Here is a 16,680-nt window from a genome sequence, read left to right on the forward strand (position 1 = left end):
ATCCAGTCTGCAGGTTTAAAACTGAACCCACGAAAGTGCCACCTTGCCAGGGATCACGTAGTTTTCCTGGGCCATGTAGTTTCTTGTAAGGGTCTTCAGCCCGACCCTAAGAACACTGACAAAGTTTTGAACTGGCCAGTTTCTCGTTCTCCGTCGGAGGTGAGAGCCTTTGTGGGACTGTGTTCTTATTATAGACGTTTTGTCAAGGACTTTTCAAAGCTTGCTGCGCCACGGAACCAACTCGTTGGTAAAATTGTGCCCTTCATATGGAACGATACATGTGATCAATCATTTTATCACCTGAAAAATGTGTTATCATCTGAGCCTGTTGTGATATTACCTGACTTCAGTGTGCCATTTAAAATCTAAACTGATGCCTCCAACTTGGCTGTTGGTGCGGATCTCGCGCAGGACAGAGATGGACGTGAACATGTGGTGTCATATATATGTCGAGCACTTAATTCTACACAGAAACGCTGGTCCACTTTTAATCGTTGTGATCAATGATTTTGAAGTTGTGGGCAATTGTGTGGGCAGTAAGGGAATTCAAGCACTACATTGGACTTGCCCCGTTTACCATTATCACAGACCATTGTCCACTCTTAGCTCTTCGGCGAATGTCAGTTGATGATGACCCAACGGGGAGAAGAGCAAGATGGATACTGGAGCTTGATCCGTCGAATTAAGTCATTGTTCACAAGGATGGCCGACATCACAAAAACGCGGATGCGCTTTCTCGCCACCCTGAGACACTTGACACGAATGTGGCGCAGAATAAAGTTGGGAGGGCATAATTGGGAGTTCTAATCTGACAGACATACACATTTCTCTAAAGTCAAAGATTCCACTGGCAACATTACTGCGGAGAACTCACTTGAAAATTCTAAGAGCATGTCTCATATTTATGTATTGTCGCACATTTTATCAGATATCAGGGCTATGCAAGCTGCTGACCCTGACATTAAAACTGCGTTGAGCTGGGTGGCACATGCCCAAAGACCTCCCAGGAGAAAGATACAAGTGACTTTACAGTGTTTACGGAAGCTTTGGACTGCATTCGACCATCTTTCTATCATTGATGGACTGTTGTGCCGCTCAGTTTGCTGCCCCCTGACAAATAAACCTGTAATCCAAATAGTTGTCTCCTCTGTGCTGATTTCTGACATACTTTTGCAGTTGCATGGAGCACCAGCTTCTGCCCATTTCTCTTCAGAGCGCGTGTGGGAACGGGCGAGGCAATTTTGTTATTGGCCTTCCATGTACAGGGACATTAAGAACTGGTGTGAGCAGTGCAAGGCATGCCAGACACGGCGCAGTCCTGTTCCAGCCCAACGTGCACCAATGGGTGGATCCCAGCCAGTACGGCCATTTGAAAGGGTGGCTATGGACATCGTAGAGCTGCCCATGACTTCGAAAGAAAATCGGTATGTGCTGGTTGTTGAAGACTATTTCACAAAATTTGTCAATTTATATCCCCTGCCTAATCTGTCAGCCCAAACTGTAGCACATTGTCTCTTCGAGGACTATGTTCTGCTTCATGGTGTTCCAGAGACTTTGCATTCAGACCAGGGTTTGAGGCTGAAGTGGTTCAGATCCTCTGCCATCTCCTATCCATTAAGAAGACTCGCACCACGCCCTACCATCCTCAGTCAGATGGCATGATTGAACGTTTTAATCGGATTTTGATTGATAAACTAGCTAAGACACTGTTGACTTATAGTGGAGAATGGGACGAGTATGTAAAACGTGGCATTCGCCTATAACACGACGACTCACTCCAGCACTCGTTTTACACCTTTCTTCTTGACCCATGGTCGGGAAGCGCGTGTTCCCGCTGATGTACTGTTGCCCACTCGTGTTCTTGACTTTCAGATGTCGGTATCGCATGCTGAATTTGTTTCTTCACTGCTGACAAAATTGGATTCTGCCTTCAGTGGTGCACGGATGCATAGTGTGGCAGCGCATGACCATCAGAAACTGTACCATGATGTTGGCTTGCGTCACCAGCCTTATAGGGTGGGTGCGATGGTGTGGCTTCACAACCCAGTGGAGAGCCGCATGAAACTGGCACCTCATTGGAAGAGACCTTATGAGATTGTGCAAGTCATGGACTCATGTGGTGAAGTGGGACTGACCTATCGGATTGTAAATCCTTTGGACATTGGGGAAAAGGCACAGTTAGTGCATTATAATAGGTTGCGGCCATACACATTACCTGTTTCACGAATCCAGACACCGTCTCATGTTCCGGACTTGCAGCATGTGTCAATTCCCCTAGGATCTGGAGTTTCTAGTGGAGCCCAATCTGTCTCTCCCCAGACAGATACGACTTCTATGTCTGACTTACAATGTTCAGTAAGAGAATCTGAGCCTAGTGTGAGTAGGACTGGGAGAATTCATCCTCCATTTGAAGGATTTTGTTCTTTATTAAAAGGATAATTTCAGCATTAGTCACTATTTGTTATGTTGCTGTTGTTTTAAAAAAAGAAAAAAAAAGCCAGTTAAAATGTGTTCTGTACTTTTAGTGTCATATTGTTCACTGATGCTACTGTTACTGACTATGCTTGTGTACATAAACGGGGACGTTTATTTTCTGAGGGGGGACGGACGTACGTAACAGACCTAAGTTAATTTTGTTATATTGTGCGTATGTTAGATGCACAGGCGCTCATGAGGTGCATATGTGTGTGTGAGGTTCTATCCCCTTGGGGCTTGCCGTAGAAGGGCAGAAAAAAAGGCGCATGCGCACGTCCTGCTCTAGAGTGTCACGGGTGTTGGAGTTTGTTTTTTTTTGGGGTGAAGAAAGGAAAATTAAAGCTGCTTTGCGTCAAGGAAATTTCTAAAAGCGCTATACAAATGAATTGAATTGAATAAAAATTGAAAATAAACAGTTGACAAGGATTTCTGTGTGCTCTCGTTTTTATTATTTTTATATTGCAAAGTGTTTAAGCGAACCCGGCACGAATGCTCGGTCACATAAGCTCCGCCCCCAAACAAACCTAGAAGCAGTCATGATCAGTCAGGTCAAGTGTGAAAACGCTCTTAACACATGTGTAGAGGTGTTACTGACTGCAGCAGCGCTCTCTCACATCATGTTGTTTCAGTTGAACAGAAATAACTTTGTGGTTTCTGACTTTCTGAGACTGAGTGTTTAATCAGCAGCTCACACTGAGTTATTCTGGGTCACTTCAACAGTCTGAATGTCTTTATGTTAAAAAACTCAGACTAAAATACAAAACAGCTGAAGTTCATTAAAAATTTCTAAAATATCATGTAGAATGTTGAGAGACTATTTATTCAAACTGTACTAGAGACTGTGCTCTATCTGTGTGAGGCCTGTTATCCACCATAAAGGACACAACAACAGAGAAAGAATCGGTATTAGATAAAAATATAACCTTAAACCTTTTGCTTGATATAAATAATTTAATGATTAACCTATAAAAAAACTGATCCAGAAGTATTTATATAAAGCATTTAGACAAAGTGCTGCTGCAGTCTATGAGTCTGTCAGTTTCAGCTCGTTTGATGTGGTAAAAACCTTAATGTCCTCACACTGCTGTTTGGTTTAAGACGTGTGTCCTCTAGTTTCCATCTCACACCAGAGAGTGTGTGTCAGTGTTAATGGAAACAGCACTGTGGTTTAAACTGAGAGATATAAACTGAAGAGTTTGATTCTTTCTTTATCAGGGCTGTAAGAGATGTTAGACTGTTATAAATCCACTGATTAGAACATTTCTGAGTAAAGCTTCAGTTACTGAGATGTGTTTAAGTTTAATGATGTGGATTATTAACATAATAAGACCTTGGGCTTTCTTCGCATTATTTTTTCCGTAAGACCTCGCCTCGTGTCCGTGTGTCTGTGGTGCCATGCTTGCACAAGGGTCGAACCCGTTACAAATGGGTATAATTTACGTATAATTTTAATATGTTTTATCACCTTCAACAAGGGATGTCAGGCCCAAATCTCAGCATCAGCATCTCTGTCCTTTTTTGTCTTCTGGCTTTTCTCAAATTTGATGTTACTTCTCTGTCATTACTGTCCATGTCTCTCTCCTCCTGCTGGTCTACGTCTTAAAAACATTGATAACACTGTTCACTCTTTCTGTCTCTCTGAGAGTCTGGAAGAACACTGTGGGTGGTGACAGGTGGACTTCCTGCCAAAGTCTCTCCAAGTGAAGCTAATGTAGAAAAGCATGAGGCTCTCACTATTCCTGTACTGTGTCTGGGAAATGGGGAGCAGTAATAAATATCTAGAGTGTTGGTGCTAATACACTTTCCTCCTGACTGTTGACATGATGCTAGTGTTTTTGTGTAACTTGTTGTTCTTGAACCAGCTGATGAACCAGTATTTTTTGTAATTGCATGGTTATCTCACAATGCTGGGTTCTGGCACAGACACATTCTCCAAATGTAATAGTTTCTTTTTAAGTGCTTCAGTCTAACAATTACTCTGAATATAAATGTACATGGATGTCCATGTTAAAGGGTTGTTTTATGAGCGTGAACCTTGGCCCATGCAAAACATTAAAAAAGTGTTTTTGAAGGAATATTTTAGTTTTGTGTTACTGACATCTACTGAGGGGGATATTTTATCTGTGTGCTACCATCAGCCCTGTGTCATGCCAACAGTAAAGCATCCTAAGACTATTCATGTGTAAGGTTGCTTCTCAGCCAAGGGAATGGGCTCATTCTCAATTTTCGTAAAAACATAGCCATGAACACACCATGGGTGAGTGGCAAGATGGCGCCGGTGAGGTCGACTGCTCCAACCACCTTTTCTATGTTTTTGTTTTTCAAGTTAGTTTTCAGTGTTTTAAAATCGGCAACGTTACCACCATGGAGTACATTAGGTATGATAGAGACACTCTTGTTTCTATTGGTATACAATGTACTCACAATTCGACGTTTTTAACTCCGGATCTGAGCTGGCCGAGTGAGATCCTGAGGGAAAACAATGGACGCGATGCGAAGCGGCGGCCCCGAGGGAAATGAGCTGGCATCAGGAGCCCATGCACACCGCACACCTCTGCCTAGAATCCTGCTCGCCAACGTCCAGTCACTGGAAAACAAGCTCAATGACCTTAGGGCCAGGGTAAAGTGGACATTCGGGACTGCAATCTCCTCTGCTTCACCAAGACATGGCTGAACCCAGCGGTGGCGGGGGACTTTAATAGTGCAAACCTCAAACGTGCAGCGCCAAACTTTCATCAACATATCACTTGCCCCACCAGGGGTGAAAGGACACTGGACCACTGTTACACTACAGTCAAGGACGGCTACAAGGCACAATCTCGTCCTCCGTTTGGTAAATCCGACCACGTCGCCATTTTCCTCATGCCAAAATACAAACAAAGGCTAAAACAGGAAGTTCCGGTTCAGAGGGAAGTCGCGCGCTGGACGGACCAATCGGTGGCTGCATTACAGGACGCACTCGATGACGCAGACTGGGACATGTTCCGAAACAGCTCCCATGATGATGTCAGCGTGTTTACGGAAGCGGTGGTGGGATTTATGGGGAAACTAGCGGATGATACCGTCGAGAAAAAGACTATTAGAACGTTTCCCAACCAGAAGCCGTGGGTGGATAAAACCATCTGCGACACTCTGAGATCTCGCACCGCTGCCTACAACACGGGACTTGAGTCGGGGGACATGGAACCATACAAGGCTGCGTCATACAGCGTCTGGAAGGCGGTGAAAGAGGCGAAACAGCGTTACGGATAAAAACTAGAGTCACAGCTCCAACAGAGTGACTCTAGGAGCCTGTGGCAGGGATTAAGGACAATAACGGACTATAAATGACCAACATCTGGTATGACGAACACGGATGCGACTCTGGCAGACGAGCTAAACACCTTCTATGCTCGCTTCGAAGCTGCAGCTAAAGATGCTAACGATGCTAATGCTAGCGGCACTAATGGCTGCAGACAGGAAGACACTGCCATCACCAGAAACGCGTTCATCATCATCGAGCATGACGTGAGGATGGCCTTCAAGAGCGTGAATACCAGGAAAGCAGCAGGACCAGACGGCATCTCAGGTCGTATTCTCAGAGCCTGCGCAGACCAGCTAGCACCTGTGTTCACTGAGATATTCAACATCTCTTTATCTCAGTCGGTGATCCCCACATGCTTCAAAGAGTCCATCATTGTTCCTGTTTCGAAGAAACCTCATCCTGCTTCTCTCAATGACTATCGCCCTGTAGCCCTCACCTCAGTAGTGATGAAGTGCTTTGAACGCCTGGTCGAAGACTTCATCATTTCTTCACTACCGGACACACTCGACCCACTACAGTTTGCATACCGCCAGAACCGTTCCACAGACGATGCAATAACTCATCTCCTCCACACATCACTTACTCAACTGGACACTAGGAAAGGGAATTATGTTAAAATGCTCTTCATCGACTACAGCTCTGCATTTAATACCATAAATCCCTCCACACCCACCACCAAGCTGGAGCACCTGGGACTCAGCTCATCAATGTGTCAGTGGATCTCCAATTTTCTGACTGGCAGACCACAGGCAGTAAGGATGGGCGGACATGTCTCAGCCTCACTCACTCTCAGCACTGGAGCCCCAAAGAGTTGTGTTCTAAACCCCCTGCTGTACCTTTTTGTACACCCACGACTGCGTGGCCACTACCAACTCTACCGCCATCATTAAGTTTGCTGACGACACTGTCGTGGTGGGCCTGATCACCAACAATGATGAGTCGGCCTACTGTACCTAGAGGAGATTGTAAATCTGGAGAACTGGTGCCAGAGGAACAATCTCCTCCTGAACATCAGCAAGACAAAGGAGCTGATAGTGGACTTTAGTACAAAGCAGGTGAGGAACTACCAGACCCCCATCATCAACAGGAGCCCAGTGGAGAGAGTGGACAGCTTCCAATACCTCTGTGTTCACATCACGCAGGACCTGTCATGGTCCTGTCACCGTGGTGAAAAAGGCCCGGCAGCGTCTCTACCACCTAAGACGCTTGAGAGACTTTAGACTGCCCTTTAAGGTGCTCAGGAATTTCTACTCCTGTACCATAGAGAGCATCCTGACGGGAAACATTACGACCTGGTTTGCAAACAGCACCATGCAGGACAGACGAGCTCTACAGAGGGTGGTGCGATCAGCTGAGCGCATCATCCGCACCGAGCCCCCTGACCTGCACTCGATCTACAGCAAGCGGTGCTGGACCAAGGCCAGGAAGATCGTGAAGGACCTCAGCCATCCCAACAATGGACTGTTTTCTCTGTTGCGGTCTGGGAAGCGATTCCGCTCCCTGAAGGCCAACACAGAGAGACTGAGGAGGAGCTTCTTCCCGCAGGCGATAAGGTCTCTCAATCACACCACCACACAGGAGTAATATTTTTTAAACATTGACATTGACTGGACAATTATGGACACATTCATGCAATACATATTTACATATCTGAAGCCATTGCAAATGTCACTTTTCATAAGTCACTTTATACAATACATGTTTATCTGTCATTGCACATGACACTTTGACACTCTGCCACTTTGACACTTTAAAACATTTTAATGCCACTTTAAAACATTTTAAAATTTATATATATATGGATGGTACAAAATCATCCTCCAAGAACCACTTCTCCCAAACATCCCACAAGGATGTTTTACGCTCCTGGATTAGTGATCAGGATGTAACAAAATGAATTAATTAACATATTTATTAATTAATTATAGAAAGCGGGTTCAATATTTTAAAAACAAATTCAAATGAAACATCCAAATGTTAGACTTTTATGGAAAAAAACAGCTCGTAGGACGTTGAGCACAATCAAAAGCTGAAAAATAAACAAACAAGAAAACAAAAAAAGATCCATCAAGTAAGGCAAAATAATACAATAAAACGGTTTGGAAATAATCATAAAACTTATCTGAATAACATATCTGTAAACAAACTGGATGAATGAATGTTGTTTTTCAATTTTTCACTTTTTTTCCCTTTATCTATTGTATAGATATATAACTTGTGTATAAACGTCTTGAATCCTCGTGTCTCTGGATGTTCTGGAGGATGAAGGTTTTTTAGCAAAACTCACAGCTGCATCATTCAAGACGTCTTCATCATCAGCCTGATAAAGAACAAGAGCCGTTTATAAACTTTTTTTTTTTTTTTTAAAGTTGTAGGTCAGATGTGTATTTATTTAACAGAACAGAATCACAGTTAATAGAAGACTGGATTACCTGATTGGTGGGAGTTTGATGGTTGTTTGATGAAGCACCTGAACAATAATACACACAAGTAAAGTTTAAATGGAGAAAGGATTCATATTTTTTTCATACAAATTCACATTTCATACAAACCTAAATAATTCTTTTGACTATGTAAAGCTGCTTTGCGGCAATGAAAATTGCTAAAAGCGCTATACAAATAAAATTGAATTGAATTGAATTGAATATTTCAGTGACAAATTATACAAAAACTGTATAATTAATTAATAATAATAATAATAATAATAATAATAATAAAACAGACCTTTTCTTTGATGTTTCAATAAAACTCCAACCAGAACCACAATTATAACAACAGATATTATACTGCAGGCTGTTAAGGCAATGGTCCGGGAGAGGTCGTCTGGAAAATGAACAACTTGTATAAATACTGGAAGATTTATTAACAGGAAAGTACAGACAATTATAATAGAGTGAAAAAAACACAGGATACTGATTGTGTAATATAATAATTCTATGGTAAAGAAAGCCTTAACATTTTGATGATTTATAGACAGCAAAAATTTTAACCATGGCAAATTCTGTTTTAAAAAGTGAAAAGATTTTAATGGATTAAAACTCTGACCTTTTCCCTCTCTGCTGTTTGAACCCTGGTGTGTAACAGAGTGTGTGTTCTTGTTAAGTGTTCCAGGTGTAGGACAGGGTTTCATCTCTTCACCTTTACAAATAAATTGGAAAAGCAGCAAATAAACAGAAATGATACTAAACATGAATAATGTGAAATATTTAACATTTAATCCACATGTACACATAATTCTGGTTAAAGTGTTGATCTGGAATTAGCAGGTTATCAGAGTAAAACTGTTTACCTTCAAACTGCAGACGTGTTCCAGATGTGAACTTTAGTACAGTCCCCTCCAATTCTCCACAGAAATATTCTCCTCCATCATCTTCTCTTATTTCATTAATGTTAAGATCAAACTTATCGCCATTTACAGTAACACTGAAGCGGTTATCATTAAATCCATCAACAAATGTGTAACTCTGCCCGAACTGTCTTACAAAAACCTGAGGAACGTTTCCAAAACTCTGTCTGTACAAAGCTGAAGTATTTTTGTTTTTGAGCCCATTAATGTCACACTCCATAGTTACAGCTTCTCCATGTTTTACCGTTTTCACATGAAGATTCTTCATATCAGAAGTTTTTCCTTTAAAATAAATATAAAATGTTACTACTTTAAATGACGAAAGTTTTTAACATTTTAGAAATTTTACTTAACAAATGTTAAATATTTTATGGTGCATCTTATTAGTCCATTTTCTTGAAAAAAAACTGAAAGGAAGTTTATTTAATTAAAACTCTGACCTTCTCCATCTCTGCTGTTTGAACCCTGGTGTGTAACAGAGTGTGTGTTCTTGTTAAGTGTTCCAGGTGTAGGACAGGGTTTCATCTCTTCACCTTTACAAATAAATTGGAAAAGCAGCAAATAAACAGAAATGATACTAAATATGAATAATGTGAAATATTTAACATTTAATCCACATGTACACATAATTCTGGTTAAAGTGTTGATCTGGAATTAGCAGGTTATCAGAGTAAAACTGTTTACCTTCAAACTGCAGACGTGTTCCAGATGTGAACTTCAGTGAATTTTCATCAATTTCTCCACAGAAATATTCTCCTCCATCATCTTCTCTCATGATGTTAATGTTGAGATCAAACTTTTGGTCATTTACAGTAACACTGAAGCGGTTATCATTAAATCCCTCAACAAATGTGTAGCCCAGACTGTTCCTGTACGATCTCACCAACAACCGCGGCAATTTTCCAAAACTCTGTCTGTACCAAGCTAAAGTATTTTTGTTTTTGACCCCAATAATGTCACACTGCATAATTGCATCTCCTCTTAGTTTAACTGTTTTCATATGAAGCGGCTTGAATTCGGATGGTTTTACTGAAAAAAAAATCAATAAATGAAAATAAATAAAAAGTATTTGATATTTAATGTTTAATGAAGTCAGTAAATTAGTTACATATGTAATATTAATATTTTTAAATGAAAGTTTAAAATGTTCCTCACCAGTTGTGCAGAGACAAAGCAGAGAGTAAAGAGCCACAAAGAGTGTGATCATCGTTCCTGTTTAGACAAAGTGATAGTGAGGTAATGAACTTGTGTGTTCAGTAGAAATCCAGGTCCAGACTCACGCCTGATTGGATGTTTTGAAGCTGTGGACTGATTTGATTGGTCCATTAGCTGTAATGAGATGTGAAGCTCACAGTGAATTCTTGTCTATTCTGATGCTGTGATGAGTCACATGACTTTACAGATATGATCTACTGGAGCTCTATCAGTCCTGTGTGCTGGAACCTCTCTGATAGAAGAAGTTTAATGAAGTGCTTTTAGGTCAGCAGATCTAACAACCCCAAAGAGGAATAATGTGGAATCCTGCTGTGGGGGAGGGGCACTGTACAGTTTCAGTACAGTGATCATTTATCTAAAGTAGAAATTGGAAATAAAGGGTTTTACAACAGGGCCGGGTCTAGACACACATATGGGGGGGGGGGGGGGGGGTTTATCAGTCAGAAATGTGAAGGGGCATCATGTGTACACATAATGGTCAAGCACTGTTTGTTTCCCTGTGCTTATAGTAACAGTACTGTCCTTGCTGAATTGTGTTGTTCGCTGCGTCCAAAGCCTGGAGAAGTGGATTGCACTTTGTCAGCCCTCTACCTTCAGACCTGTCCAACTTGGGTGACCCACTTAAAGACTAAGCTCCTGCTGGTATAGCTCTTAAGGTCACTGAGGCACGCAAACCCCCCTGAACACAATAGGGTGGCAATCCCTCAGGGGGGATTAAATAAATAAAACAAAATAAAATAAAATATCCTCAATCCAGATTTTATCAATCAATGGCATAACATTTATCCTAGCTGGATGTTCTAATTCTCAAAAAACGTTTAACCTAAAGTGAAACTTAACACAGTATAACTAGAATATTTACAAAACTGAAAGGTTGTCTTATGAATAATAAAAAAAAAACCTAAGTTAAAGCAGATGGGCTATAGAACAGATCATATTATGTCATATAGTGGCTTGCAAAAGTATTCGGCCCCCTTGAACCTTTTTTTGCTGAATACTTTTGTGTATATATATATACACAAAAGTATTCAGCAAAAAAAGGTTCAAGGGGGCCGATATATATATATATATATTTTTTTTTGTAGTAAACGAACAGCTCTAAGCAAATGAATAGAGTCAAATTTACTAAAGGCTTTTACTATAGTGAATTCCTGCCAACAGGACAAGAATTTAGCTTAGCTTAGCTTAGATTTGGTTCATGATAATCTTATAGTAGAAAACATGAGGTAAATTTGACTATATTCACATTTACTTAGGCTTTTATTATAGGCTTTACTTTGGGGTTTGTCAGACAACGGTAATTTGTCTTCAGTCTGTCAAATTCAGCGGACGTGGACTCATCGCTGTGCTTGTAACTAAAAAAATGCTGCAGCTTCTTTAAAGTCTTTCCACTCCATGACCATGCTGAACTCCGACACTACACTATAGGCCTGTCCTGTCCATTATATGTATACGTATAATTTTTTTATCGTATTGGAGTTTTGTCCACATGGATCTGGCGTTTTAGGAGACTGAAACCGCTATTTTTTGAAATCGGGTCCCAAAGTGGATAAATCTGAAAAAATCTGCTTTGACACCCTTTCGTGTGTACAGCCAATCCGTATATTTTGTGAAACGATGATGTCATCACATCACGTGTCGGCTGCGTCACACATAACAGCAACAACAATAATGGCGGACTACATGATTGTGTTTGTGTTGCTACAAAGCCTACTAGCTTTATTACAGCAAAATCTATTGCTTCCTTGCAACTGTTATGAGCAACAAGACGATAATGGACAACACCATATGCCACATGCTCTTAGATCCACTGCGAAAGAGAACCAGGAGAGCAACCAGGAGAAAATTTTGGATAAGACCAAGTAGAACTAGCAGTTTTTGGGACAACTTTGTCAATGGCATTGTTGTGGAAGATGAATGAAGGGAGAATTTCCGCATGTCCAAAGCATCTCTCATCGCCCTGAGCGAGGAACTCAGTCCGTGTATTGAAGGCCAAACAACAAACATGAGGGCACCAATTACTACACTCAAAGGGGTTGCCTTAACTCTGTATTTTTTGAGCGACGAGGGACGGCTAAGGAAGACTGCTAATGCCTTTGGTGTGTCGCGACAGGCTGTGTCTGTTGTTGTCAGGCAAATGTGTAAAGCAATCGCTGTCTACCTGGGTCCAAAGTACATCCAAGTTGCCTTTTTTTTCCCTAAGCCGAGGATCTGGTTTTGCGTTTCCATCGTGCTTATGGCATGCCACAGTGTTTGGGAGCGTTCGACGGCACACACATAGAAATCAAGCAGCCGTCTACCAACTCGATGGACTACATCAACAGGAAAGGCAAACATTCTCTCAATGTAAAGGCGGTCTGTGATTATAAGTACAGATTTATGGATGTTGTGATAAAGTGGCCCGGGAGTGTATACGATGCATAGGTTTTTGCTAATTCAAAGCTCAACCTGTACTTTAAGACTGGCCAGATCCCTCCTCTGAAAAAAAAGATTGTGGACAACGAAGAGGACATACCAATTTACCTTCTTGGTGACCCAGCCTACCCTCTGCTGCCTTACTTGATAAAGGAATATGCAAACGGTGGCTCCACACCTCAAGAACAGTACTTTGGGGTAAGTTTGTGTAGGGCACGGATGGTCATTGAGTGTGCTTTTGGTCGTCTTAAAGCCAGATTTGCTGCACTGAAAAGGCCTATGAACATCAACTTGCAGGACCTGCCCTTTGTCATTTACGCTTGCTTTGTTCTCCACAATTTTTGTGAAAACTGTAAGGAGACTGTGGCTGAACATACTGTTTTGGGAACGATGCAAGGTGATAAAGACTTACAGCCTCCTACACAATGCAACAACTACCTCAAAGACTGTAATGAAGGAGAGGAAAAGAGAGTGAGGAGAGTATTCACAAAGTACCTTAACCCTTAAATGCTGGCCATAAATTTATTTTTTTTCTATTTTGATCATTTTTTTAAATATAGATTTACACTATTTACATTTGGAAAATGTACTAATGATTATTTTGAAAGTGTTGTGTTGAATATGTCTAGTGAAAATAAATTCCAGAACTTTTTTATTTGAAAATAAATATTTAGGTCAAAGAACCATTTAAAAAAAACAGGTAATATTGAACAGGTATAAAGTGCAACAGTGCACAAAACACAATAACTATATACAACTACGGGTAGAATAAACTCACAAAACGGGTCAAACTGTATAAAGTGCAACCGTGCACAGAACTGATGTGCAGTGAAAACAATATACAATCAAGAATTATATAGTGCAACAGGGCAGTCACTCTGTGTCATCTTGCAGCAGTGCACGTCTGTATGAAAATGATGTTTGCTGATGTGGGGTGACATGTGGTGTAGCATTCAGGGCGGTACTGTTGAGGTTGATTTGCTGGTTTACCAGGCCGAGGTGTGTGCAGGAAGGCTGGTGTAGTAGGGTGTGGTGTTGTGTTCATGAATGATGGTGGGTGCCCTTGGAATTGACCACTGCTGCTGTGGGTGGGTGTAAATTGATGTTGGAATAATTTCCTCATGAAGGAAAAACCCTCCTGAATAGTGCTGGTAATGTTAGCAATGTTTTTATTTATCTGCAGCATGTTGTCGGAGTTGCGTCTAGAAGAGTCCTCCATCAACTCCAACATCCTCCTCTTTATTTTAAGGTCCACTCTGCCGGATCGGTGGGAACCTTCCTCTTCAGCCTGTCTCCTCTATGGCTGTTCAACTTAGCCTTAAATTAAGCAGAGAAAATGTGCATTATTACTATGCAAAATAAGTTCAGAAAGCTATGTGAATAATGCACTAAACCAACACACCTACACAAAGAACATGCATCGATCCTAACTATACTGAAAAAAAAAAACTAATTAATTAAATTTACTAAATGTTATGGTAAGTGGTTGCAAACAATTGATTTTACCTACATTTAAACAAATGCATTAATTGAACTAAAATTAAAGGAATAGTTTACCTCAAAGTTGATTGTGTCATCATATAATATATACAATACTGTATCATATGTAAATGGACTGCATTTATACAGCGCTTTCAACAGACCCATGGCCAACAAAGCGCTTTACATAGTGCCTTACACATTCATACTCGCTAAGCTTGAAATCATAAACCTGGAGCCAATTTTACCTGGAGCAAATCCCAGCGCTGCTTTACAACAGCAGATGTAAGACATTTGAAGGATTTAGTGGAGTTTGGAGAATTAGAAGACAGCTCCACTGTCAATGTAGACGACTCTGCCAGGTCACCCGTCTCGATGCCGGCATCGATGGAGCGTGTAGCAGGCAAACTACCCAGATCTCCTCGCAAAGCTCATAAAATATGAGTACTACCCATCCTTGACCACTTCGACGAACTGTGTCCACCGCATGCCTGTATTTGCTGCGTATATTTTTCAACTTTGCGATGACTTGGGCTTTTGAGGCCATGGTAGCATCGTGAGGGAAATCCTTATTGGTTAGCTGCCTCAGATACTGTGTCTGAAACGCGTCCATTATATCACTATATTTGAAGTGACACGACTCCCAGTCTACGTTTTCTTGGAACTTAGTGGATTTGTAGTCGAGTGTGACTCGTAGAAGTAGAAGTTCGACTTCGTCGTCAGTCCACACGAAAGATCCCACTCTAGCTCTTAAAGTTGTTGCATTCGTCATCTTCGTCTTCTTCTTCTTGGTTTGTATACAGCGCGCATGCTCAAAGTCTTCTTTTCCGTGTATAGTGTATCTCTATGGCAGAATTACAGCACCCCATACTGGTCTGGCATATATACTACACCGTTTTTAGTGGTTTCGTGTGTATGCAGATATTTCTTGAGACGACGCCGTGTTTACGCAATTTTTTTTTAGAAAGAGGAAAAAAAATTATCGAATAGGGAACGCACCGGCTTCATGTGGACGTGTAGTCCATGTTAGGCTACGTCTTGACTCATTTGCATACAGACGGTGATTGGAGGCGCTGCCCCCTCTTGCCCCTGCGTAGAGCCGGACTCGTTTTACAGTAAATCCTTTTTGAAGTTGTGCATCTTTACTGTTAAATAAAAACACACTTTGCTATGCCTGCAACAACATTACTGTTGTTGTATTTGTACAGAGAACATTGAAAAATACACACGTCTCATGCTGTGCTAAAATCTTCTTACACCAGATTTACAGGTATTCCTGATGACATGCTGCTTGACTGCTGGAACTAAGTAAAAAATCCATAAATAAATATTGTGGCGTGGGCGGGGTTTTGACTGGCAACCATCATGCTTTGCGGGAGGGGTTGTTGTGTGTTCACCCTGTTGAGGAAGGGTGTTTGGGTTAGTGGTTTCGGCCAGGTTGTGTGTGTGTGTGTGTTAGATGTATGTCTATTGATTCGTGTGTGACCTGTTGAATGTGCTGTTCCTGTGATTTTCGTGCTGTGCTTAATAAACTACTCCCAGCCATTTGCATTGGGGTGCAAGGAAGCTCACTCGTCTCTCCAAGTTCCTTCTTAGCGGTGAAAAACGCTACATTGGTGTCAAAAGTGGGATGGAGAGTAACGGGGTAGAGCGCACCCCGGAGGACATCTGGAGAATTCAAGTAGGCCGCCGAGTAGCAGAACAGTTAAGGAGGAGGAAAACCCTCCCTGACGGGGCCAGCGCAAGCAAAGAGCAGCAACCGGAGCGGAGCGGCGCGTTTCAGATTCCGGCACTGGACCTCGGAGGGGATTCCTACGGTGACACAGCGCAGGCACCGGGGCAAGCTACAGCTCCATGCGCCTCCATGCTGCATCTGCCTTCCTACAACGGCGCCGTCGAACCAAGTGGAGCTAGCCGCCAACTTCGCGGGCTGGTCCCCGACAGAAACAGCTGTCCGGGTAGCCCTCTCGCTGGAGGGCGACGCGCTCCGGGCATTGGAAGACCTCCAGGCTGATAAGCGGAGGAACTGGGCGAAGCTGCGGGAGTCGCTCCACTTCCGGTTCGGCACGGGTGACCGTAACCGATTCGAGCACGACAAAGGAAGAGCTAGCTCGTCGTGCGTTCCTTCGGGGACTCCGGCCGTCGCGGCTTCCTGAGCACATCCGGCTAGCGGCACTGGCTTCCCTGTCATGGCGGAACAACATGGTTAAAGAGCCAAGCGATCTCCCGTGGCTCGGGGCAGCTCGGTAGGTGAACCTAGCCGGGGACAGGGCTACCGATCGCAGCTAGGCCTCGACCCAGCCTCCGAGATTTTACGACAACGCCGGGGCCAGGGACCGCCAGACTACCGCTGCAACGTTCTCGGGCCTGAGGACAGAGTACCCCAGCAGCCGTTAAACTAGCTCCGGGGGGTGCAGAGGGGAAGCCGCCTCCCACAGGCGTTTTT

General features: G+C 42.4%; 1 protein-coding gene across 1 annotated transcript; it reads right to left on the reverse strand.

Moving 5' to 3' along the window:
• Window positions 1–7,970: 7,970 nt before the first annotated feature.
• On the reverse strand, window positions 7,971–15,006 carry LOC128514924 (uncharacterized). The gene is made up of 5 exons (XM_053488840.1): window positions 14,697–15,006; window positions 9,069–9,407; window positions 8,825–8,917; window positions 8,212–8,249; window positions 7,971–8,099 (listed from the first exon to the last, which is right to left on the reverse strand). Exons 1-5 carry the CDS (start codon window positions 15,004–15,006, stop codon window positions 7,971–7,973), a joined length of 909 nt encoding a protein of 302 aa, XP_053344815.1.
• Window positions 15,007–16,680: the final 1,674 nt, after the last annotated feature.

The sequence above is a fragment of the Clarias gariepinus genome, chromosome 27, assembly GCF_024256425.1.
Source record: "Clarias gariepinus isolate MV-2021 ecotype Netherlands chromosome 27, CGAR_prim_01v2, whole genome shotgun sequence".
NCBI lineage: Eukaryota > Metazoa > Chordata > Actinopteri > Siluriformes > Clariidae > Clarias > Clarias gariepinus.

Excerpts from the sequence above, each read along its gene's own strand:
- LOC128514924 (XM_053488840.1), bottom strand. The coding sequence starts at position 15,006 with ATGACGAATGCAACAACTTTAAGAGCTAGAGTGGGATCTTTCGTGTGG. Across the intron at positions 9,408-14,696 it reads GGACACAGTTCGTCGAAGTG|GAAAAACTTCTGATATGAAG; the intron begins GTCAAGGATGGG and ends TTTATTTTAAAG. Across the intron at positions 8,100-8,211 it reads ATCAAACTCCCACCAATCAG|GCTGATGATGAAGACGTCTT; the intron begins GTAATCCAGTCT and ends GTTCTTTATCAG.